The 24,546-nt window shown below is 41.7% G+C and overlaps 1 protein-coding gene across 3 annotated transcripts in view; it reads left to right on the plus strand.

The window, feature by feature from the left end:
- The first annotated feature begins 2,787 nt into the window (after positions 1–2,787).
- The window catches only part of rmdn2 (regulator of microtubule dynamics 2), a 47,036-nt gene continuing 25,277 nt past the window's right edge, over positions 2,788–24,546 (plus strand). The window contains exons 1-3 of one of the 3 annotated variants that reach the window (XM_080740943.1): positions 2,808–2,867; positions 10,273–10,531; positions 13,133–13,590. In XM_080740943.1, coding sequence (XP_080597069.1) covers positions 13,142–13,590 — 449 coding nt within the window. In that variant the 5' untranslated portion in view covers positions 2,808–2,867; positions 10,273–10,531; positions 13,133–13,141. Of the gene's footprint in view, positions 2,868–10,272; positions 10,532–10,558; positions 11,030–13,132; positions 13,591–24,546 lie in introns of those variants that run through there. The other 2 variants (XM_080740944.1, XM_080740945.1) reach the window with 2 other exon arrangements.

The following is a 24,546-nucleotide window of genomic DNA, read 5'->3' on the forward strand; positions in this document are numbered from 1 at the left end:
ATTTACGTAAGCTATTTGTCATAATAGAGGTCCTAAAATGCCTTGTTTTTTTTTCTAATCCCCCAAAGCACTTGCTGGGCTCACAATGTTAGCCTACTCTGTGAGTAAGAGAGAACTGAATGCATAGCAGCTACGATAGACATCAATAGAGCAAGTGTAGACATATCAGATAGACTTTCCTCAATCCTCACAAACTCTACAGCTCAAAGATAAAATGCCTTCAGTTACACAACTGTTTTATGGCTGAATTAATCTTTAAACTACCTGTAAACATGGGGCTGTATTTTGGTCCATGCCTTATCCCTTATTCCTAAACCTTTTTGCAATTTCTTACTATTTTGAAAAACATTTTTTTGAATATTTCAATGGCTGATCTACAAGCTCACAACGTGTAGATGTCGATCGGCTATTTGAAGTATTCAAAGGGATATTTCACTTTATTTTTAATATTTCTTTATTGTATTACATTTTTTCCATTTTCCCAAAGAATTATTAAAAATAACTGAAAAAAGGTTATTGAAAAAAAACACGGCTTGCTCACGTATTAGGAGGGTAGTATGAGTCACCATGGGTGTTTTTAATTAATCTATCATGGTTAAAATGGAGTTTGAAGTTACAATGGGTGTGTATGGGGAGAGGCAAATTAAATCAAGCAAATTAAAAACTGTTCAGGGTGTTCATAAAAGCCTGATTAGACGTTAAAATGACCAAAAGTTTTTTTGAAAGTGAAATATCCCTTTAAAAATGTTTTATTGCGACCGTAAGGTCGCAGTTTAGTATGAAAACCTCCACCGGCCGTCCGTCGGTCACACGTGCGGTCGACCGCACGTCACACGTGCGGTCGACGTGTGATGAGGTCACGATGAGTCATCTATGCCCAAATATAGATTTCTAGGTCAGATGGCCCATAGAGTTTGTGATGTCAAACCTAGCAACCCAATATAAACAAACCTGATGTCAGACCTGAAGTATCCTTTTATACCCATATATGGAGATACAGAGATCTCCATATATGGGCATATTAGAAAGCCCATATATGGGCATATACGGATGACATCAGGGATATCCATATATGGGCATAAAAGGGACAAGGGCTTACAGTTAAGAGATCTCCATATATGGGCATATCAGAAAGCCCATATATGTTCATATACTGATGACATCAGGAATATCCATATATGGGCATAAAAGGGACAAGGACTTACAGTTAAGAGATCTCCATATATGGGCATAAAGGGACAAGGACTGTTACAGTAGATATAGAGATGTCCATATATGGGCATAAATGAACAAGGACTGACAAACACTGAGATCTCCATATAACCTATGGGAATATAAGGGACGAGGACTGTCAGCTTGTAGACCTATTTTCTAAATATTGTTGTACATTAAAAACTTGAAATGGGTCGTTCTGCATAGTACTTGGGATTTGTTGATGTAAATGTTCACATAGTGTAATAATTGGTAAAACAAACTTTTGGCCTATTTGTGGAGATCTCCTGATTAGGGAGTCTTACTGGTAGTAAAAGAAAAGGCACAGATGTTTAGGGATAAGGGGTAAGGCATGGACGAAAATAGTATGCAACCCCTATGTACAGTATATACAACTGAACTGATACACAATCATGTATTCTTCTCCTCCAACTTAAGCAAGTTGGTAAAAAAAAAAAGAAAAAAAAAAGAAAAAACTTCTCCAGAACTGACAGGGAGTAATTGGAGGTCACACTGTGGTGTCAGCAGAGGCCTGATAGCAATGCTTTATTTCACCTGGATTATTCTCCCTTCTATAGCGTTGACAACTGTTATGGGTTTATTTCTGCACACAGAGCAATATAAGGCTGCTTTTATGTCTTCCCTGTGGCATGCCCTGGGGCAGCTGTGTGGTGGGTGGATGAAACATCAGCGTTAACGATGGCTCCCTTATCTGCTGGCTTTGAGCCGGTGGGAGCGAGGCCACGGCTGGATGCGCCTCCCTTATCGGCAAATCTACGTCTGTGGGGCGAGCCCAGGGCCCGTGGCCAAGCTTTTTTTCGCGACGCCATGCCTCTGGGTTTCAGGTGGGCTTTTTGTTCCCCGTGCTGGCAGAATGCAGGCTGTGGGCTGCCGGGGAACAATACTGTGTACTCTGTGTACAGACAGAGTACAGGAAAGAAACTGCACGTAGCGATCGCTAAAGTAAGGGAACTCCCCCTCACTGTACCTCTGAACCCCAGCTGACTCTCTGTGTGGGGTAGGACTGCCTGCCTGCATGACTCAGGTCAAGTAAACGTTGTGCATAATCAAATATATATTTCTTGACTGTACAGTGCGCGCGCACGCGCACACACACACACACACACACACACACACACACACACACACACACACACACACACACACACACACACACACACACACACACACACACACACACACACACACACACACACACACACAGTTATCTTTCTGAATTACCTCATCACACTTTTTATCAATGTTTGTTGTAATGCAATCCAGTGTATCATATTATTTTGATTGAAGTCCTCCAATGACGGCTTTTTCACCACGTAAGTTCATTGTCCACAAGATAAGATTTAGCTGAGATGATCATATTATGACAAAGAAATCCATCTTTTAATGATATAATATAATGTATATGTCCAGTTTTTTGGGTGTATGTACAAAATGGTATAAAATAAATAAACAAATTGTACGTTCCCCCATTACACTAGCCATGTATCATTGGAGTTAAGGACAACTTCTGTTGAACTGACACCAAGTTCAAGGTTGATTTGTTTATAAATGTATTTGGAAACCCTCTCAATCGCAGTGCACGAGAGTGTACAGCAGGGAGAACTCTCGCAAACAGATTCATTTTCTTTCTAGAGGTAAGTTTAGTATTTTTCTATATTAATATCGATCGTACATGTACTGTATGTTGTAAATGTTAATGCTATCTTTTGCAGCATAGAAAGTCTTGAAAATACATGTCAGATTTGCACAATATGTGTTTATTATTATATACTTCACAGAGGGAAGAAGTTAAAACATACTTTATGAAACATGCCAAGTACCTTGGTACAGTTTGTACTGATACTATACTGATAAGCCCTATAAGCCTATATGAAATAACCCTGAGAGAAAACAGTCAGGAAAATTACACATTGTCATTTTAAGAATGTTGGCTGTATACATTTCAGCAGTATTTCTTATTCATGTATGTATGTTGAATACATGAATATATATTTCACGTTGGTAAGACAATTGATTGAACATAACCACTTGATCCTAAATTAGCACTGACAAGCTTGATACAAATTGGTGTTTGTCATATTACTATGTCTATGAATTGAACCATGCATCTAACTCCAGACAACAGAATATACATACAATATACAGTACAGTAATACCGGATGCATACATTAAACAAAACTCTTGATAGTCAGTCTTGCTAAAATACAAGTATGATCCTATAAGGAACTTGTGTGATGAACAAGGTTGAATAGGAAATGGGGTTACTAGTGATCTTTGAGAAGAAGGATTCAAGGAATGGTGATGAATCATTTTAAAGGGTTGATATATCTCAGTCTAAAGTACAGGGAATTAAAAAATCCAACTGGCCATACCACCCATATTACTACATAGCCAAAGTGAAAGGACATTCTATTTTCACGGGTCACCATATGAGCATACACAAAGAAAGAACAAAGCCACTGTGCTATGATGCATTGCAAACATCAAAGAATAGCACTTAAAGGGATGCTAAACCTACTATGTATGCTATTGTATGTATTAGCCTAGGGCTAATCAATAGGTCAATAAATTCCACTAGGCTTTCAAATATAGCTGACAGAGATCACTTGAGGATACACAGTACTGTTGTGAGTGGATAGGGGAGAGCAGGAGCTTCAGTTGCCGCAATCTGCAGCCTTGGATGTGAGGTTGCGTCACTGGAGTGAGTACCGGATCACTCGTCCATAAACTGGCCTTCAAGTGTTTAATGGAAATGTGTAACTAGATGTGGATCATTCTTATTTGCAAAGACTTTCTTGGTTTTTTATCTGCAATATCCTACAGTAAGCTACACAAGCACACTTGACATCCCTCCAGCAAAAGCTCCTCTATCAACATTTCTACCTTTTTTTTTTATGAAATAAATACATACATACATACAATGCATATTTAGTAGTTCAATCAGCATCATATATCAGGCTGACAGCGGACCAAAGGACCTCTATTCTCAAAAAACTACAAAGAAAATAAAGAAATGTCAATTACAATGATCCCTCCAGGCAGTCAGTACCAGTACTAGTCAACTGTAGACATACAAATACACAGGCCAACTGGGCCAAGCCAAGTCCACAGACAGATGTTAGATTAAACGTCGATTCTCTGTTAAAATAAGTGTTAAATGTATAGAGTAAAGGCCTGTCCATAGTATCTCTGAAACCGAACTTTTGTTCGGTGAGTTGCGACTTTCCGACGTGCAGATTTCCGAACTCTCCCAGCAAGCACGGTCAGGACCTGGACCAATCAGTGACGTCTCGATTGGGGCCAGAAGCCAGATCACAAGCCCATATGGGGATGATCTTGACGTCATTACCAGGACGTCATATGGACTTTATTGTTTGACAGGATTATTGTTATTGTTTGTAGTTGAAATATGAGCATATAAGGTTATATTCTGGGACATATATAAAAAGTTATGATATTTATCTGGCCTATAATATCACCTGATTTCAACCAACATAAATCCTGTCAAACAAAAAAGTACATATGATGTCCTGGTAATGACGTCAAGATCATCCGCATATGGGCTGTGATTTGGCCCCAATCGAGACGTCACTGATTGGTCCAGGTCCTGACCGTGCTTGCCCAGTGGGCTAATTCGGTACCTTTCTGACAAAAGGTTTGGTTTCGGACGGTCAAAGTATGGACAGGCCTTAAAGGGAAACACACACCGGACGTGGAGGCGGCGCGGAACGCGACGCGTCAAAACATACGCCCCCGTTATTTTCAATGAACTAACCCACACCGACAGTCAGGTCCCCACACTGTCAGGTCAGTCACCCACATTGGTGACTGACCTGACATTTTATTTTTTAACAAAAAAATATCTACAAAATATACACATCTGTCCGTCTCTTTCTCTCCCTTCCAGCAACTCCCACATTCCTTCCACCTCACCTCACATTTTCCTCACCTTTTTTACCTGCCCATCTACACACCTGTTCCCACTCTTTTCATCAGACCAGTTACTGGCCACTCTCACATGTTTCCACTTCCACCAGATGGATGGATGGCATTCTTTAAGATCTGTAATGCTGATGAAAACTGCTATGCCCTCTGGTTCTCACTGATACTCCACAAAGATTCCACAAAGGCAACTGGCGGCCCTGGAATACTGATATATTATTGACTCCAGCTGTTACAATTCCAAACATGCAAACATGACTCGCTTTAATTACAGTAATTACAGTCTATATTAGTAGCCTAATGACTTAGCAGCACTAGTCATTTTTGTCCAATGTATTTGTATTCAAGTTAATAAAGTTAACATACTGTACTAAGCAAAAGAAATATTCCAGATTCCAATAAAAAAATAGCAAAAATAGCAGATCTACAAGGTCAAAACGTGTCACACTGCGACGTGTTTTGAGCTTGTAGATCGGCTATTATTGCAATTTTTAACTTATACTATACCGTTGTTTTGGGTTATTCCGTTGCTGAGTGAGGTCAGCAGACAAAGTGACATGAGTGAGATGAAAAAACCTGTGTGAAATGTGCCAATGTCAACCAGAAACATCGGTATATGCATTTTGGCCCTCTGGAGTAAATGTGGAAATATAGTGGCCCTCTCCGTCATCAAAGTTGCCCACCCCTGTTCTATGCCTTTAATGCTCTGATGGAGAGAGTCAGGCTGGAGGAGCTGTCATTAAATTCTAGTGGCTCTGGACCCCATGTTGGCACCATGGTACACAGAAGTGAGTAGTGACCCAACTAAAAGTAATAATCTGTCATTCTTCAGGAGCCAGAGGTAGTTCGATCCCAGCAGGGCATCACTGATATTGGTCCAATGGTCCATCCACTTGTGACAATGTTCCAGGGGCTCTCCAATGGCAGTGCCACAACACAGATTGTTTCCCACAGTTGTGCAAACAATTACAGAGCAGACAATGTTCAGTCCACTATCTCCACTTGCAAGGTGAAATGAAATGACTGGACTTCCAGAAGTGGTGTGTAGAAAGAGGAGTTGATCTGCTTCCTCTGCTCTGTGCTCATTTTCTGCAGTTACAATCAAATGGTAAATGGTCTGAAATTCTATAGCGCCTTTATCCAAAGCACTCTACATTCACCCATTCAAACCACCAACCTGCTCATCAGGAGCAGTTAGTTAGAGGTTCAGGGTCTTTGACACCATCAAAGTAAATATAGGGCTCAGCTATCTCCTTGTGCCATTTGGGGTTCAGAGAGAAGTTATTTTTCAGCCACTATGTCCTAAAATGCTTCCTACAGGGAATTAAAAGGAGACGCCCTGTGATGTGCTCAGCGAGAATTGTTGTGCTCGAGGCTTTGTTTAAAGTTTTAAACGATTTGAACCGATTGTTGAAGTTGCTGTCATGTGTCATTCAAAAAGTATTTCTATATTGATACTTTTCCTTAAGTAATGAATGGATAGCTTTTCCCATTCAATACCTTGCATCTAGCATAGATAGATAGATACTTACCTTATTATCCCAAGGGGGAAAATCAGTTGCCCAGTGGTAGCACAGCAGTATAAGGTTATTTACAAAGTTACAGAGAAGTAAGAAAAAGATAAAAGAAAAACAAGAACAGAGTACAGTAAAGAGCAAGGTACATTAAGAGAGGGAACAAATACTATATACATATATATACATAAAGTGTACTTAAGCACAACTATCAAAATAGTACAGTCTCCAAATCAAAAGTGACCATAGCAACAAGTATCTCGCTGTCATGTCAAACACAAGCAAAAATACCCAAAAACTACTAACACAACCTAATAGTGCAGTGTCAAAAAAGTCTGTGCGAAAAAGAAAGAAAAAGAAAACGTGAAAGGAAAAGAAACTAGAAAGGGTGTCACAGCCAGACGCACATGAGCACCCTCCCTGGAAGGTCCTTAGAGGTCAGAGTCAGTACAACTATAGTTCCGTCATCCTAGGTTAGGAAGGTAGTCCTCCTCAATCGACCTTTGTGTGTCTCATTGTACATTGTACATGCATCTCTAGCTTGCAGTTAAGGCTAGATGCATCCTAGAGGCAAGTTGTGGGCAAGCAGCCAGGGAGCTGCCAAGCAACTTTGATGAGACAGAAGGGTGGGGGGGTTCTACTGCCAACCAATAGGACAGTCTTTGGTGTAAACATTCAAGTCTTTCATATGTAAACAATGAAACATTCAACCATACTACTACAGGTGAATGATGAAATCAGTCAGGAAGAAAGTATCGTTAAGCTTGAAGCTTATGTGTTGTTGTGCGTGTAGCAATTTCTGTTTCTTTGTAATGTTTATACGCCAGAATGCGTTAAGCAATGCAGTAAACCTGTCCGAATTAGTTTCAAATGGGAAATCTAGGACAATATTTAACTTAAACACAAATCTAGGGAGAGCAAGGCAGAGTAAGTGAAAATTAAAGTGAAAATAGATCACAGTTGCTTAATTTTCCTTTCGTTCGAGTGTTTTTGTAACCCTAACCAAATGGACCCCCAAAATCAAATAGGGTGTTATAAAATGTGCCTATATTGATAAACCATATATAGCAGGAATTATGTTAAACTATCTAGTAAAATAGCAGGTGGCTTGTAATTGATGTTATCAAAGTACTCTGTTCTGTTCTATTCTTCTGTCTTTCAATGTTATATGAGATACATAAAGTGATTCCTGTGTAAATAATACGTAAATCTTACTAGGATCTCCTTGTACCAGTGATTTGTGCTGTCATGAAACTGTACTTTTTCCTATGCAAACTTCTAATAAGCTCTTCAATCAATCAAATAGCCACTTTGTGAGTTTCTGTAACCCAGAGAAGGGACAAAATGGACCCTCAAGGCTGTCATGGGTCCAGTGGTGGAATCTTTAAGTAAAAGTATCAATACCACAATGTAGAAATAATGTACTTAAAGTACCAAAAGTACTCATTATGCAGAATGTCCCGTTTCACGTTTTCAAATGTTTAAAGGGACATTTCACTTTCAAAAAAAACTTTTGGTCATTTTATCATCTAATCAGGCTTTTGGGAACACCCAGGACATTTTTTTTCTTCATTCAGTATTTAGATATTTGATCTTCATTTCACCCATGTTGCCCCCTTCCAGGACCTTCCTATACAAACACATTAAAACTTCAGACTCCATTTTAACCATGATAGATTCAATGAAAACAACTGTCCTTTTTTCTGGTGACTCCTAACACCCTCCGAATACATCAGCTGGACGTTTTTTTTTTAACTATTAACTTATTTCATTTAATTTAATTTAATCTATTATTGTATTCATTCTTTCATTTCCCCAAAACATTTATAGAAATCAATGAAACATTTTATCGAAAAAACGCGGCCTGCTCACGTATTTGGAGGGTCTCAGAAGTCACCAGAAAAAAGGACGGGTGTTTTAATTGAATTTATCACGGTTAAAATGGAGTTTGAAGTTAGTAATGGGTTTGTATAGGAAGGTCCTGGAAGGGGGGAAAATATCTAAATATTTCGAAAAATATCTAAATACTGAATGAAGAAATTCAAAAACTGTCCTGGGAAATAGCAGATTTACAATAGCTCACAATGCGTCGCGTCTATTTTCAAATGGCCAAAATGTATATAGGGCTGAAGTGGTTGATGTATAGGTAATCAAAATATACAAAGTAATTAGTAACTAAGTTATCAAATAATTGTAGTGGAGTAAAAGTACAATATTTGCCTCTGAGATGTAGTGGAGTAAAAGTAAAAGTATTGGAAATTAATACTCAAGTAAAGTAAGCAATTTACCCCGAGTGAGAGGACATTATGCTCTCATAATGTCCGCAGTGAGGGTGTTATCGGACGAGGCGCAGCCGAGTCCGATAACACCCTCACTCAGGACATTATGAGAGCATAATGTCCGACCCCGAGTGGTAAATAGCTTTTCTACCACTTTTTCCCGTATACATGAAAGAAAACACATAGTTGTAACTTGCAAGGATCTTAAGTTACAATCATTATTGCCTATAAAACTTCCGCGAGACAGCAGATACGCCAGATAGTTCCACAAACAACATCTTCTACTCACCAACAGATGGCGCCAACTCCATACTAATCCATGCGTCTAGCTTACAGCTAAGCTAACGTCAGTTAGAAGTACCGTTCCGGCCGTAAATAGAGGCTGTTCGCTTCCAGAAAGGCATAGGTTCAGAGAAAAGGGGCTTTAAAGTTGGCGGATTGCATTGGATCCAAATAAATCGGCGACTATAGCATGCACGTTAGTAAACATAGGACCGTTGCCACCGTCATTTGTTGGTTGGGGGAAAGGTGTTCCGACTACCTCCTGAAGTCCCCGGATGTACACTGAGGTGCATTGATCTCGGACAAGTCCTCATACAACTTTGCGGCAGTTGTTTTGTCATAACCTCCGGAATTTAGCCAATCAGAATCCAGTATTTGAACACGTGACTAGAAAAAGTGGTAGAAGTACAAATACCGGTATCAGCTTGGCTGCAGCCTGGTAGGTACCAGGGCCAAAGGTCCAGACGAAGATCTTCCTGTCCACCAGCAAACCTCCACAGTAACAATGAGCGGGCCGCTGGCACGATGTTGGCGGACGGCACGTGTCTGCCCAGCGGCCAGGCCGAAGTTCTGGCCCGCCTTGAGGCCCTGAGCTGGGGTGTGGGGGGTGGGGGGTCTAGGAAAAAAATAAAAACAATATTACATCTGGACCAGTGCCCCCTGGTGGTTAAATAACGGACGCTCCCTAAGAGGCTTTCAGCTTTCAGGAAGTAGACATAAATACACAAGGAAGACAAACCTGCACATTATAACCCCACCAGGTGGCCTATTATATATATTTTTTTTTATTCTTTTTTATAAATTTGTATCCCACAACTTTGTAACCTATTTTTCACCCAGTGCCAATTGCCTATGTAATCCCTCTGCCGTGCCTGGGGAGACAACGGACTGACCTCATGCTTCCTTCTATGCATGAGGAGTCCAAGTTGCTTCTTATCACCGGACAGTGGAGATTTCCCTGGTTTGGATGTAGCGCGTGGAAGGAACACCTTATTCCAACCAGTTCCTTTCCCCTCCATCAGGCGCCCCGGCTGAGACATTATTGAGACCAGGATGACTGCATGTTTTTGTGAGGGTATCAACCCTAGGAGACACGGGGAGAACATGCAAACTCCACACAGAAGGGCCCTGTAGCCAACCCCACCTAGGGTGTGGGCGCTGATGACGCAGAGGGAGGAACACGCCGCCAGTGCCCACAGCGTCCCCCGGCGGGAATCGAATCCAGGACCTTCTAGCTGTGAGGCGAAGCGCTAACCACTGCGCCACCGTGCCCCCCACCAGGTGGCCTATTAGAAATTCTAGAATAATGTTAACTTCATAGACACATACAAAACACTATGGCTCCACCTATTACTATTATGTTAGCCTCCCTACTGATTATTATGTCATGTTAATTTAATTGCAAATTAACATCATTGCATTCACATGCAAGATAGGCCTACCAGTAGGCCTACATAATTGTGAAAAATATATATCCTATTATTATAATAAAGATATGAGATAAAATCATTATGCAAACCAATGTAGAATTGTCTTACCAACAACAAAACACAAACGCGGCTTCACTGCTAGCTTGCAGAAAATTCCCAAGTAGAATAAAAAGAAACAGCAGCAGGCTGAAGTCTGAAGAGGGAACGTCGGCGCTATGCTGGCTGGTGCACCGCGGAACCCTTCTGCGGGGCAATTTAGCAAAGACGGAAGGTTTTAGGAGTTGCACAGTGACCTGGACTCTGTCAAAAAGATAGGATAGGTGCTGCTGGCCTGCATCTTACCTGCCGAGTAAGCTCTATTATGGCTAATTATTTATGAATAACAATGACATGAAATGGAAGTCGTCTTGGTTATGCATGTTTAAAAGTAAGGTTGTGTTGACAGCGTAACTTAATGGAATATATCCTGGTTGAGGGATGGACTTTGAACAGGGGCTAATTCACGTTATTGTTTATGATACAAACACCATCAAACATTAAGTAACTAGGAGTGAAGGCAGGTTACTCTCTGGCTGGGTTGTCATTGGATATCGGTGTGTGAAGGGATCTTGTAATGTTATCTTGTAACGTTAGAGCTTCTTGGCAGAATTAACCGCTCGTGAATTGATTGTTCATCCAATTACCCAGCCAGCTGGGCCAACCAGTCTTTCGTGTAAACATTCAACATGTCTTTCGTGTGTAAACCATTAAACATTGATTCAACCATACTACGTACAGGTGAATGATGAAATCAGTCAGGAAGAAGGTATCGTTAAGCTTGAAGCTTATGTGTTGTTGTGCGTGTAGCAATTTCTGTTTCTTTGTAATGTTTACTACGCCATAATGCTTTAAGCTTTGCAGTACACTTGTCTGAATTAGTTTCAACTGGAAAATCTAGGACAATATTTCACTTAAAACACATAAATCTAGGGACAGCCAGGCAGAGTAAGTGAAATTGTAATTAGTTTAGGTCTATTTTAGACTGTTTTGCACTTTAGAAGGATTATCCTCTTGACATATCCAGTATCCAACAAATGAATCATGGTGGGCATATACATTATGCTGCTAATCAGCTGGATTAACATGTCAGAGGTCCATGGTTTATCAAGAATGGTTGGTTATGGTCTAACATGGTGCAGATTTTAGTAACAGCTGGAACAAAAATACCGCAGGCTAGTTTAAATCGAAACCAGCCTGCGGCAATTTAATTTATTTTGAATTGCTTGTGAACGCAGCAACATATTTGCAGAATGGCTGTGAGGAATGTACACCTAAGGCTGGACATGAAAACTACAGACGGAAGTGTCTTAACCCGAAGTACAGGAAGTCCAAGGCTACAGGACGTTCTGGTTGGCTGGGGCCTCCCCCTGCACTTCCTGTACTTCCAGTTAGACACTGTTGGCAGTAGTTCTTTTGAAATTAAAATAAAACTGGGAACAAAAGAGTTTAAACACCTACTGTGTGCAGAGACATCAGCCACTTCGGAGTGTAAACAAGTCAGCACAACAGAAATCCGAAACATTTCACTATAATATATTGACCTGAAGTGTGGCTTCATCTGTTTGTGTAAAACGAGATGAGGGCTGGCAACTCACTTTTAAATGCTCCAAATTTTATTTACGGCAAACGGCAGCACATGCGACGCCAGGGTTTCCTGCAGGAAAAAGTCTTGACCAGGGGGGGATCTCATGGCGCACGCGCAAAGCGCGTGCGCCGAAATTTTTTGATAATTAATTAATTAATTCGAGTAATTAATTCACTTAATTTTTAATATTAATTCTTATTTTTCCCCTATAAAAAACACATGAATGTGCCCATGATGACGGAAAACACAACTACATGCTATCATCCACATTTATTCAACATTGAATAACTTATATTGCCGGTTCGCCACCAAAGGGTTAAAAAAATAGTGTGCACGCTGGTGTACGAATTCGTGCACAGATGATGCACTATGCATGTACACGCTTTTCACAGCTTTCAAACAAAAAAATCCGCTTGGAAATCCGTTCAGGCATTCAGGAGATACCAGCCCTTATGTTTTCTTCAAATGTAAACAAACATGGCTGCCATGTTTGAAAGATAGGGTTGGTATGGGGGTTAAACATGCAATTTCGCGATCGCGATCATGCCTAGTACATTGTTGGAGGTCCAAAAAGTTTTTTTGAAAAAAAAAAAAAAAAAAATTTTTTTTTTTTCTTTTTTTTTATACCCTTGGGGGAGCGGGGGGGTTTTCTGGCCTGTAAAGTGCTGCAGGAAACCCTGGACGCTTTGACATTTTTTTTTTTTTTTTTTTTTATACCCTTGGGGGGGCGGGGGGGTTTTCTGGCCAGGCGGGGCGCCTGGCCTGTAAAGTGCTGCAGGAAACCCTGGACGCTTTGACACTGTTTGTGTCCCTTTCCTTCCCTTGGAGGTCTCCAGCATGGCCCAGGCAGACGGCAGGGTGCTGGTTCTGGGTGCACTGGCTGGGGTTGCCGGTATCAGCTTGGCTGCAGCTTGGTACCAGAGCCAAAGGTCCAGACGAAGATCTTCCTGTCCACCAGCAAACCTCTACAGTAACGATGAGCGGGCCGCTGGTACGATGTTGGCGGACGGCACGTGTCTGCCCAGGGGCCAGGCCGAAGTTCTGGCCCGCCTTGAGTCCCTTATTCAGTGCGTTTCGGAGCTGAAAGATGAGATGAAGGCATTGAAGAACGCTCTGCCCACGCTGCAGGACCACGTGAGGGATGAGCTGAGAGGTCGTAGCTTGGCGGAGGGAGCCGCCGGAGCCCTGCACAGGAGCACGCCCACGCGCAGGAAGAGGGCTGCACGGAGCCGCTCTGGAGTCAGAGCTGAGGGTCAGAGTTCAGAGGAAGCAGAGAGCGAAGGCGGGTGAGTACCCTAAAACAGTGGTGTGTGCAAACAGTGCAGTACGATATGACCCATCAAAATTAGACCAATCACAGCTCAGGCCGCATGACATCATGAGACGGACCACAAACCACGAATGAGCAGTCTGTGTACAACCAAGGAAGATCAAAGAAGGAATGGACACCGACGTCATTTTAGGCTCCATGGCCATCCGCCATGACACTTTGGGTGGCGGAAGTGGCACCTGAGGTTCGGTGAATAACATTAGCGTCTATGAGCTTCGGCTGGGACAGCTCATGAACAAAAAATTATTCTGAACGATAGAGACCTTTATAAAACACTCAGCTCAGGAATATAAAAGAAAACATGTCACACATTGTTTTGTGCTGTGTTGCTTTTCGGTGAGTACACTGTATAACATTATAGAGGCATCTAAAGAGCACAATTTGCGTTTCTGAACTAGATAGTATCGCGAGACTCTCCACCATTCCCTGTCTGGAATCCAAATCTCGCGATAGCTCCGAGACAGAAACAGCCGCCGCCGCTGTTTAGCTGCCTCAATAACATTATGTACCGTGCACATCGAAAAGCAAGTGATTGTAAAAATACCTGTGGTATGTCTTTTTTTTATATTCCTGGAGCGATTATACAACAAAGGTCTCAATCGTTCAGAATTATTTTTTGTTCATGCTCTGTCCCAGCCGAAGCTCATAGACGCCAATGTTATTCATCGAGCTTCCGTTGCAAGTTCCGCCACCCAAGTGTCATGGCGCATGGACCGTGGTGTGCCAACTTCCGGGTGGGTGTCTTCTCCTTCTTTGAGCCTTCTTGTGTACAACCAGGAAATGCCAAAGTGAGCGTGTAAATGTTGTTCATCATAGTTGAAAATCTAGGCATGATCTCTTAATTACACATTTTTTTTTTTTTGTGAAGCAGTTTTGTACTTACTGTTAGAGGGCAGGCCTAGGTGATATTGGAGACATAAACCGTGACCACACTAGTTAATATCAATATTGAAAGATTATATAGGGACGTCCTCAGCGTCCTCAGACTTAGCCTTTAGTATTTTGGTTGTTTCTATAACTTTCATTATCTTAGCCAGATTACTGTGTGATAAAAATAATCCCATTGTTATTTAGGAGCAGCTGTTTGTATCCTAATCATGGATCTCTAGATTCTCTACTGTATAGTATTACTGTACGTACTGCTTTTTTATAGGTCGTCTATTTTTGGTGAATATTCCCCCAGAATAGGGATTGGTATTCTCATTGATCGGGCTGAAACCTTGCCCAAGTCAAACTACATAGATATGTTAGATGACTACTGTCATAGAGGACTGACATCATGAATTATGTTCTTTCGTGGTGGTCATGAACGATATTCCATCCCCAAGCCCCTTTCGTAAGTGGTTGTAGACTACTACTGAGAGCCGGTTCTTTTGCTGTCTAAATGCAAATATCTGGTTAGAGATTAGGCAGAGACATGACTCGACACACAGAGAAAGGAAGAATTAATTCTTCCTGAATTACAGTGGAAACATATTTTACAAAGGAGTGTGGTGTGGGAGGTAAACAAGGGAGGTAGCACAATGCTTTGAAAAGACATAAATCAAGGTTGACCTACTGTACAGTATGCATGTCAATGAGATCGGAGTAGATGAAGATCACGTTACACTGCCATCGGTGAAGGAAAGCCGGTGGTATAAAAACACAGTAGGACCCAAATGGCAATGTTGAAATTGCCTAATATGTTTTGCAGTCAAAAACCCTCCTGCAACTTTTAATCTTGTAAAATATAATGGCACAAAGACAAGTATTCATTTTGCTCAAGTTGTAAAAACTGTAGGGGAAAATAATTGTACTCAAATCATGTAAGCCAGTGTCCTATCATTTGATGAATTGATTATTATGATTAACCGTGTCACCAGCAGTGGCGGAAAAAGTATTCACATATTTTACTTAAGTAAAAGTATCAATATTGCAATATAGAAATGCACTGTTACAAGTAAATGTCTGGATTTCAGAATGTACTCGAGTAAAAATGTTGGCATCAAAATGTTTTTTCCCAAAAAAGTATACAGAAAGAGTTAAAAGTTATGTGGCCACACTCCCAGTTCATTAAGTATGCATGGGTGGCATGGTGGGTGGTGACCCAGCTGATATAGCCACACCCCACAGTGTTGGGTGAATGGCAATTGAGGAGGAGTTGATACTGTGACACACTTAGTATCTGTGTTTTTTTAACTGACACTTTTGACCACAAGGGGCAGCCTCCAAGAGAAAACAAACAAATACTAAGAGAATACATCATTTCTCAAAAAATAACACATCAGGGGGTCTAATGAAGTACTTTCAACCTCCTAGACACATGAAAAACAGAAAAAGTACAAAACTATGGCACCACCTCTTTAAAGCACCAAAAGTAAAAGTACAAAATATTTACTAGTATCTAAAGTGTTCAAATAAATGTAGTGGAGGAAAAGTGCAATATTTGGATCCGAGATGTATTGGAGTAGAAGTAAAAGTATTGGAAATTGGAATTACTCAAGTAAAGTACAAATACCTTAAAGTTGTACTTAATTACAGTACTTAAGTAAAGGTACTTTGTTATTTTACACCACTGGTCACCAGATAGATTCATCCAACATCATCAGGGTCAACTTGATATGTAAACTTATGTTTTAGATCAGTATTTTAAGTCATGTGCCCGTTTGGCATTGCCAGCTGCCTGACTTGCTTATTTTCTGTGGCTAAATGTGAGGTATGAATCTGCCTCAGGTGTTGGAGAGAGCAGCGCGAGGAATCTTGTGCCACATGCCCAGTCATCCTCCTCCTATCCACAGCCAAATACCTTGATCACACGCCAACTCAAAATAACATAAACAACAGATGTCTCTCCTTAGAATGGACTGCCACTTTAAATCTCGTCTTGTGAAAACAAATATTGGCAGTTAGGTGACAATCATTAACCCATTAATATCTTTAGCAGTCAGGCAGGCTTAAGCTTTTTTCTCTTTTGGACAGGGGCAAGGTGTCTTCTCAACACTCATTTCATAAATTGTATCAAACCTGGGAACGAGACAAATGCAGTTTTGGTCCTTGTACGGTATGTTGCCTCAGGGGATCTAGACTAGAGTGCTGGTTCCAATTGTGGGTCCTTCATTTTGTTTTTAATTATTCTTATTTCAAAATATTTTCAAAAAACATTCCCAAGTCATTTCATGAATAAATAAAAAATCTGGAGCTAAAAAGCGATCTGCAGATCTACAGTATGTGACGATCTTTGGCAGGGTTTCATACATCTCCTGACTACTGACTCGACCAATTAAAAAGCTGAGCCCTACCTGCATTGGCAGCGCAGTCAGGGATGAGGTGTGTAATGGGCCCTAGATCAGAGCTATGTGGTTCCTCCCCACCTCCGCTCCGTGTTTATACACAGCAAAATTCTGAGTGTGACTTTAACTCTTGTTTTATTATAACTCTGAATGTGTTAGCAATAGACCCATGAGGATACTTTATTAACTCTCAGGTCTTTTTTGCTGCGTACCCTGGCAGCAATCAGCTATTCTGCTGGGAGCAATTTTGTGTAACAACATAACTGAACAGGCCAACTGAACAACCAGAGTACCTGGAATAATCAATCAGATTTTTTTTAATTATGTTTTAAAGTTATACTATGTAACTTTTTTTATAAAACATATCTTAAAATTGTCCTAACTATTAAATCGCTAAAGTTTTAGACCCCCCACTCTGTTAATTTCAGCTCCCAAAGCCTTTTCTTTATATGTGTTCTACTGAGCCCTGGTGGCCGTGACCGGGGCTGTTTTTCCCGGCAAAATTACCCGTCATATGCATCATTCTGTACACGTGTCTCCCTACCGGCCAATCAAAGCCCAGATCATACACTGCTGAGCTCTTCAGGAAGTACACTGCAGTGTTTACACTGGGCTAGGAGTCTAGCATGTAACTCCCCAACCGAGGCTCGTAGAGGGACACGAAAGACCTCTATGGATAGGTCTCGGCGAGGCGAGGCGGACGCGGTGGTCTGAATGCCCGGTCCACGGCGAAAAACGGCCGAAAAAAGCAGACGCGACCGCGGTTTGCTCTACTGCTACTGACCACTAGTTGAGCAACTTACACAGTATAGCTTTAAGAAGCACATTGTAGCCCCTGGCTACAAGGATGGAGTATTTGTGCGGGAGACACGTGCCATATGTGCCAAACATATTATGTTTGGTCAAATGGTATGTTTTAGCAGTGGTTCCCAAACGTTTTAGCCTGTGACCCAAAAGAGAAATTAGACATTTTCCCAGGACCAAAACTAGTGAAACAGCAGATCTACAAGCTCACAACGTGTCGCTTCCCACATTGCACAGACTTTGCCTGTGTTCCCTATCCCTGGGATTAAATGCAATGCAACAGAGACATAAAAAGAAAACCCTGTGTGCACTATGTTTGAACAGGGGTCATATCAGCTCAAACCTCTCCCCTCTGTAAACATCACTCTCCCCATTTGTTGGAGAGGCAGACAGAAGCGTGAAGAGACTGCCCTCTAGCAGCCAACAAGCCCAGTTCTTGATTGGCATGCATCGGCCCTCATCAAACGCTCTTAATTACAGTCCGCGTTATTATGCTTTAAGAGAAATCAAATCACGCACACACCTTGCGGTAATTGAAGAGCCTTTTCCCCGCGCTCTGTTATTTGTACGAGCGGAGGGTGTGGGGTTTTAGTGGGAAAAGGTGCAGTGAAGAAATTCCACCCCCTTAGGGAATGCCTGGCGTTCAACCAGAGAAACCAATTACACCCCCTAATCCTCACATCCATTTAAAGGGCTCTCCATGTCTGTTTGGACTGTCTTGGAACTTGTTGGGAATCATGGCATAATATCTCCATGCTACATTCTCTTATGTAACTAAGAACCATGATGGTAAGGGTGGGGCAATCCGTGTTGCTAAGTACTGTGCTGTTTTATTGCTTTTTGATTCAAATAAATTGCCTTAAAAATATGGCACGGATTTGTGTTAGGGAAGCATTTTGCTTTGCTTGAAAAGTTGAATTACAGGTCAGTTTGACTTCAGTGTCTGCAAATTGTTGAATGTAAACAATCCTCTTATAGACTCAGTCTAAAACTGATGTCACATGCTGACAATTATCATCAAAGAGTACATTTCAGAATGTGTGGAATATAAACTTCACTCCAGTAAATCACATACATAAACAAAGTTATGTATTTATGTGGCAACTACAGGGGCATGTACTAGGGATGGTACGATATGCAAATTTCATATCACGATTATTGTGACCAAAGAAATCGCGATTTAACTCATTAAATGCCAGGCCCGAGTTTCCCGAGTTATTTCAGTACCCCCAGGATGCCACGGCCCGAGTTTCCCGAGTTGGCAGCCATTTTGAATTTTGAATCCAAGCGGATTTTTTTGTTTGAAAGCTGTGAAAAAGTACTACACATATGGTGCATGATCTAGGCATGGGCGTGCACGATCCGTGCACTAAAAATTGATCCGTGCACTAGAAATTTAGGAACGTGGCATCCTGGTACTTGGCGGCCATCTTGAAAAGGCAATGAATGTATCATTTATCAAGATAATCAAAATATCCCCAACATCCATTATCTTGGGAACATTTGCCAAAAAATAGCAGATCTACAAGCTCATCTACAAGCTCACAACGCGTCGTGATGCGTTGTGAGCTTGTAGATCGGCTATTTTTTGGCAAAGAGACTGAAAAAAAAAAGACTGTATCAAGTATGTAAAGTATGTATATTATAAGTATGTTTTACCAATAGAGGGTTTAAATGGTACCCGATATGCTGCTCGGCAAATAAAAGGTGAATTGATCGCAGTGCATGACGGAGGACGATATCACGATAAATTAAATCTCCACGATTCGATTATCGAGTGTTTTTTATCACGATGATATCACTTATCGTCCCATCCCTAGCATGTACAGATTGGCCTCTTACTGTAAATGAACGGAGCTCTGCTTATTTTACTGGAGGTGAATGTTTTTTCAAGCTTCATACTTTTCCAACCTGTGTTTGGAAACTGGCTTTCTAGTTCTATTAGAGCAAATTGCCGTTTATTCATGTAATAATCTTAGTCATCATATTTTTTTTCAAACCAGCTTTGTCTGGCATGTTTGTAAAGATATCCCAACTGTGACCATTGCTTGGTGTACTTGCTGATTAGATGGGTCTTGCTCAAACATGAGTCTGTGTGCACTCACTACACTACAGTACTTACTGTATGTGCTGTAGCAGCACTCTTAATGTGTACCAATAGCAGATCTACAGCACTGTACAAATTTGCGATGCATCAATAAATGGAGCGAGCGGCACCGTGTTACGATATCGCGATAATCAAAATATTCGCCACAACCATTATTCTGGGGCAGAAAGTTTGCCAAAAATAGCAGATCTACAAGTCACTCAGACCCAAAACGTAGATATTGTCGTTGAAATTTTCCACACACACTCCTTGCCTGCCAAACCACAACCTTCAGGACCCCCGCACCTCCACGGACCCCCAGGGACCCCCTACCACTGCCACCAAATAGTGCAAAAATGACCAAATCAACACCCCAACTGGGCTGCTCACGGGGAATTCCCGGGGACCACAGACTCCTGCTGCTCCAACAGTCCTTCACCTTCATTGGTTTAACTTTGCCCCGCCCCCTCCCCTCATTGGCCAAAACTTTATTTGGCTTTACTCATCAACCGTTTGGCGTACAAACTTGTGGGTGGTGTCAATTGACTTGATTAAGAGTCCTTCACCTTAATTGGTTTAACTTAGCCCCACCCCCTCCTCTGATTGGCCCAAACTTTATTTGGCTTTACTCATCAACCGTTTGTCGTACACACTTGTGGGTGGTGTCAATTAACTTCATTAAGAGTCCTTCACCTTAATTGGTTTAACTTTGCCCCGCCCCCTCCTCTGATTGGCCGAAACTTTATTTGGCTTTACTCACAACCGTTTGTCGTACAAACTTGTGGGTGGAACCAATTCCACTTACAGGCCTCTTTGTGTATACTGTGACCTGACGGTCGCTTATCTCCCGATTAGGGAGTCTTACTGGTTATTTTTATTATTACAAAACATCGGTTAAACATCGGCAATCGGTGGTCTAGCACTCACCATCGGCAAACATCGGCATCGGTCAAAAAATGTCATCGGTCAGGCTCTAAAAAAGACTGAATCATTTCCAGGTCCGTTTTTTACCAATTATAGAGGGTTTAAGTGGTACTGGATATGCAGCTCGACAAATAAAAGTTGAATTGATCCCAGTGCCACTGAAAAGTAGAGAACTCCAAACGCTTGCCCAATTCACCTTTCATTTGTCACAACAGCTTCCTCAGTGCTACCTCTACAAGTAAAGAGGCCATCAATCACCTTGACTGTGTGCCAAGCTGTCAGAGACTTCATTTAAATGTCTCTTGTAGGAACTTGTAAATCCTCCAACAGTTCCCACTGCAGTTTATTCACGTCACGCCGCTGTAGCTCAAGGACATTATAACACACCCCCCGCCCCCCGCTCTCTAAATAATACCATTTATGCTGCTGGCTAGTTGTTGATTTAAGCAGATCAGTTTTGTTTAACAAGAGGCATGTCTGATCATCACACACAGAAATAGTTTATAAAGAGAAAAAGGAACTCATTGTCTGTTTTGGGATTAAACGCTTCTTGCCTAATTGTTCAAATGATGTCACGGTGGTGTTGAGTGTCCAAAACAGACTCGCTCAAATTTCTCCACTAAATACATTACATTACGGACCCCCTTGAAAACGTTTTGGAAACTAGAACAAATATTGTGTGCATAAGTCATTCCTCTTAAACAGAATTTGCCATAACCTTGGTCAGTCTGACATATCTGGAGCATAACTTCAATCACCCACAGTTGCTACACACTTACACAGGCTGGCTTTCCTACTGTAGGCTCCTCCAGGTGCATCATTTACAGAAAGGTTCTCATGCTAAAAAAAACTCTCAAACTAGGCTTTGCGTTGATTTTCTGAATCTGATCTGAGGGACCCCTGCAAATGGTTGCACACAGAGTATCTCTGTTCTGTTCCAAAAATGCAACTGGGCTTAATTCATGTTAGATTAAAAAAAAGGAGGAAAATTTTATGCTTCTGTGGTAATTCTCAGCACGAGACGTGAACACGCTGGCGGCCTTTGTCGGTTGGCTCTGTTCCTCCTATCAATTCCAGTGTTTTGCTGAAAAACTAGTACTGTAGGCCTCACGTCCCCACCCCCCATGCACGCGCGCACACACACACACACACACACACACACACACACACACACACACACACACACACACACACACACACACACACACACACACACACACACACACACACACACACACACGCACGCATTGCTTGGGGGATAAAGCTTTGTAAGAAACTCACACCATGTCAGTGACATTGATATTTCTCACCTATGTTTCTTTTTCATTCAGTTATAAGTACAGGCGTCCCTCTCTCCACCCTGTTTATGTATATTGTTGGATGTTCTTGCCCTCAGGCAAGTTTCATTACGAGCCTAAGCCTCCTTTGTGTACAATAAGTTTCTTGTGCAGAGGTGATATCTGAGGGCAAAGACCTCATTATGCAATGCAGTACCAACCTGTCCTTTTGAGGGACAAATCACAGTATCTCCTGATAAACCTGCTTCCCCAGTGCAGACGAGAGCTGTCAATGGCACCTGTCGGTAACAACTTGAGAGTAATCTGGTGTGAAAGAAGAAACAACGCAGTGATTTATTGCGTCGTTGTAGCGCTGATAATGTCACAACCCGTCTGTCACAGATGAACGCCACCTAATTGTTCGTCATCATGTTCATTTGTTGTTGTGCATGCCATTACTTATCACAACAAACAGGGGGCATAGTCTGCGCCCGGCTGGTTTCATGATGTCAAGGTGAAGTGAAACCCGATGATGTCACCACCACATGGCCGGTTCAGCAGCTGATCTGTGGGAAGCAGGGGAGGATTGGAAGGTGTCTCTTACAGATTTGATGTTGGTCCAGCCTGCCATTGTTATTTTGCAGAGTTTCAGTGACCTTTCCCCAAGCGGTACACAGGCTGAATGAGCCGGGGCTGAATGCTCCGAGGCCCAACGATGTTGGGATGGTAACTGTTCACCAGGTTTGTTTTGAAGGATGTAACCATGGTGCCTGGCACTGCTAAACTCCCTAGAAAGAGTGCCTCATTCCCCCCAGGGTCCTTGCATATTCAATGGCCAACCTCCCTTGGTGAGTGCTCACAGCATGTTGAAATGGATGGAGAAGAGTCCTTTGGAGTCTTGGAGATTGGTTTAGCTCATGTTGTTTACCAATGAAATGAGTACAAAGGACCCCGATGTAAACAAGCCCTTGTGCTCCTATTAACCTCGCATCACCAGACTTTTCACCTCGGAGGAAAGTCTTGTATTCGTTTTAAACGGGCCATGTGATCCGGTCTTGGTGTGGCCTAAACCTGAGACGGGAAGACCGGTCCCTGATGACCCTGAAACTCTGAACCTTGAGCATAAAGTCAGACATTGATTTGAATGTCAACTCCCCCTGCCAAGGTGAAATAATGGAAATCAAATGCAATCTTCTTTGGGAGACTGAGACGTACTGTACTTGGCATTGATTGAAAGCTTATTTTGTGATTGTTTTGTTTTCTAGACTGTTTATTTTTCTTTACTTTACATTTGGGTACAGTCAGACATAATCACTTTAAGGATAATGATGACACAGTCAGTCACACACACATTCACGGATGTACCTTTGTACACACTCTGTTGATTATGAGCTGTGGAACGGTGTGACAGGAATGCGCTGATCAGTCAGTTACTCTGCTGCGCTCCTTTCTCTCACCACCTCCATTGAGTAAACAACTGTGGAGAGTTAAAGAGAGAAGAGTACTGAATGAATGAAAGGACATGAATGAATTCGCGATTGAATGGATGAATGACGAAACTCAAATTATGCGACAGTTTGGCCAAATGTCGTCCAAAAGCCTTATCCATCCGTTCACTGTAGCATACAACGCAGGCAGACAAAGAGGGAGAATAAAGCATCGAATTTTACAGCCATTTTACAGACAAAAGCATGCCCATTTAGATTTATTTAAGACAGCCTAGTCCTAGATTACCTGTAAACAAACTTTCCAATGAATAGTTGGAGTGTCTGCCTACACTGTTTGGAGTTTACCCCGCAGTCAGACAGGACGAGAAAGCGAAATAGGGACTACAATATACTATCAACAGTATGTGGATATTCTGGTGGCAAATGATGGCATAAACCCTAAGCCATCCTGCTGTTATGGGTTAGATCATTGGATCCCAAACTTTTTAGCTTGAAACCCAAAAGAGAAATTAGACATTTGACTGGGAGTCGGGACCCAAACTAGTGAAAACAGCAGATCTACAAGCTCACAACGCGTTGCTTCGCGCCGCATTGTGAGCTTGTTGATCGGCTATTTTCACTACTTAAACATTTGTTTTCTAATTTATGGTATTTCTTAGATTTTTCTTTCATTTCTTCATGAAATTACTGAAAAAATCATAGAATTTTGTTTTTTAATATTTTTTGGGAATGTTTTTTGAAAAAGTTTTCAAATAATTTAAAAACAGAATGTAGGAAACAAGAATTAAGGGACTCGTAAAAATGTGTCCACGACCCACAAATGGGTCCCAACCCAGTGCTTGGGAACCAGTGGGTTAGCTCAGTCATCCTTTTCGCACCAAATCACTGGATGTGCGTGAGGTAGAGGTCGATGGCTCAAGAACGTGCTTTGTTTCCCATAGTTTGCCTGTGTGTGTGCAGAGGGATTAGGAGTCTTCCTTTCAAGCAAATAGGCTTTAAAACAACAAGCGCTGGGAGTCTATGAGCTAACAGGCCAGGCCTGTCGGCCACAGAAATGGTAGGTGAGATTGACGTCTGTAATCCCCACAGAAAGCATTTCTCTGA

This window comes from Nannobrachium achirus (assembly GCF_963921795.1).
Source record: "Nannobrachium achirus genome assembly, chromosome: 13".
NCBI classification, from domain to species: domain Eukaryota; kingdom Metazoa; phylum Chordata; class Actinopteri; order Myctophiformes; family Myctophidae; genus Nannobrachium; species Nannobrachium achirus.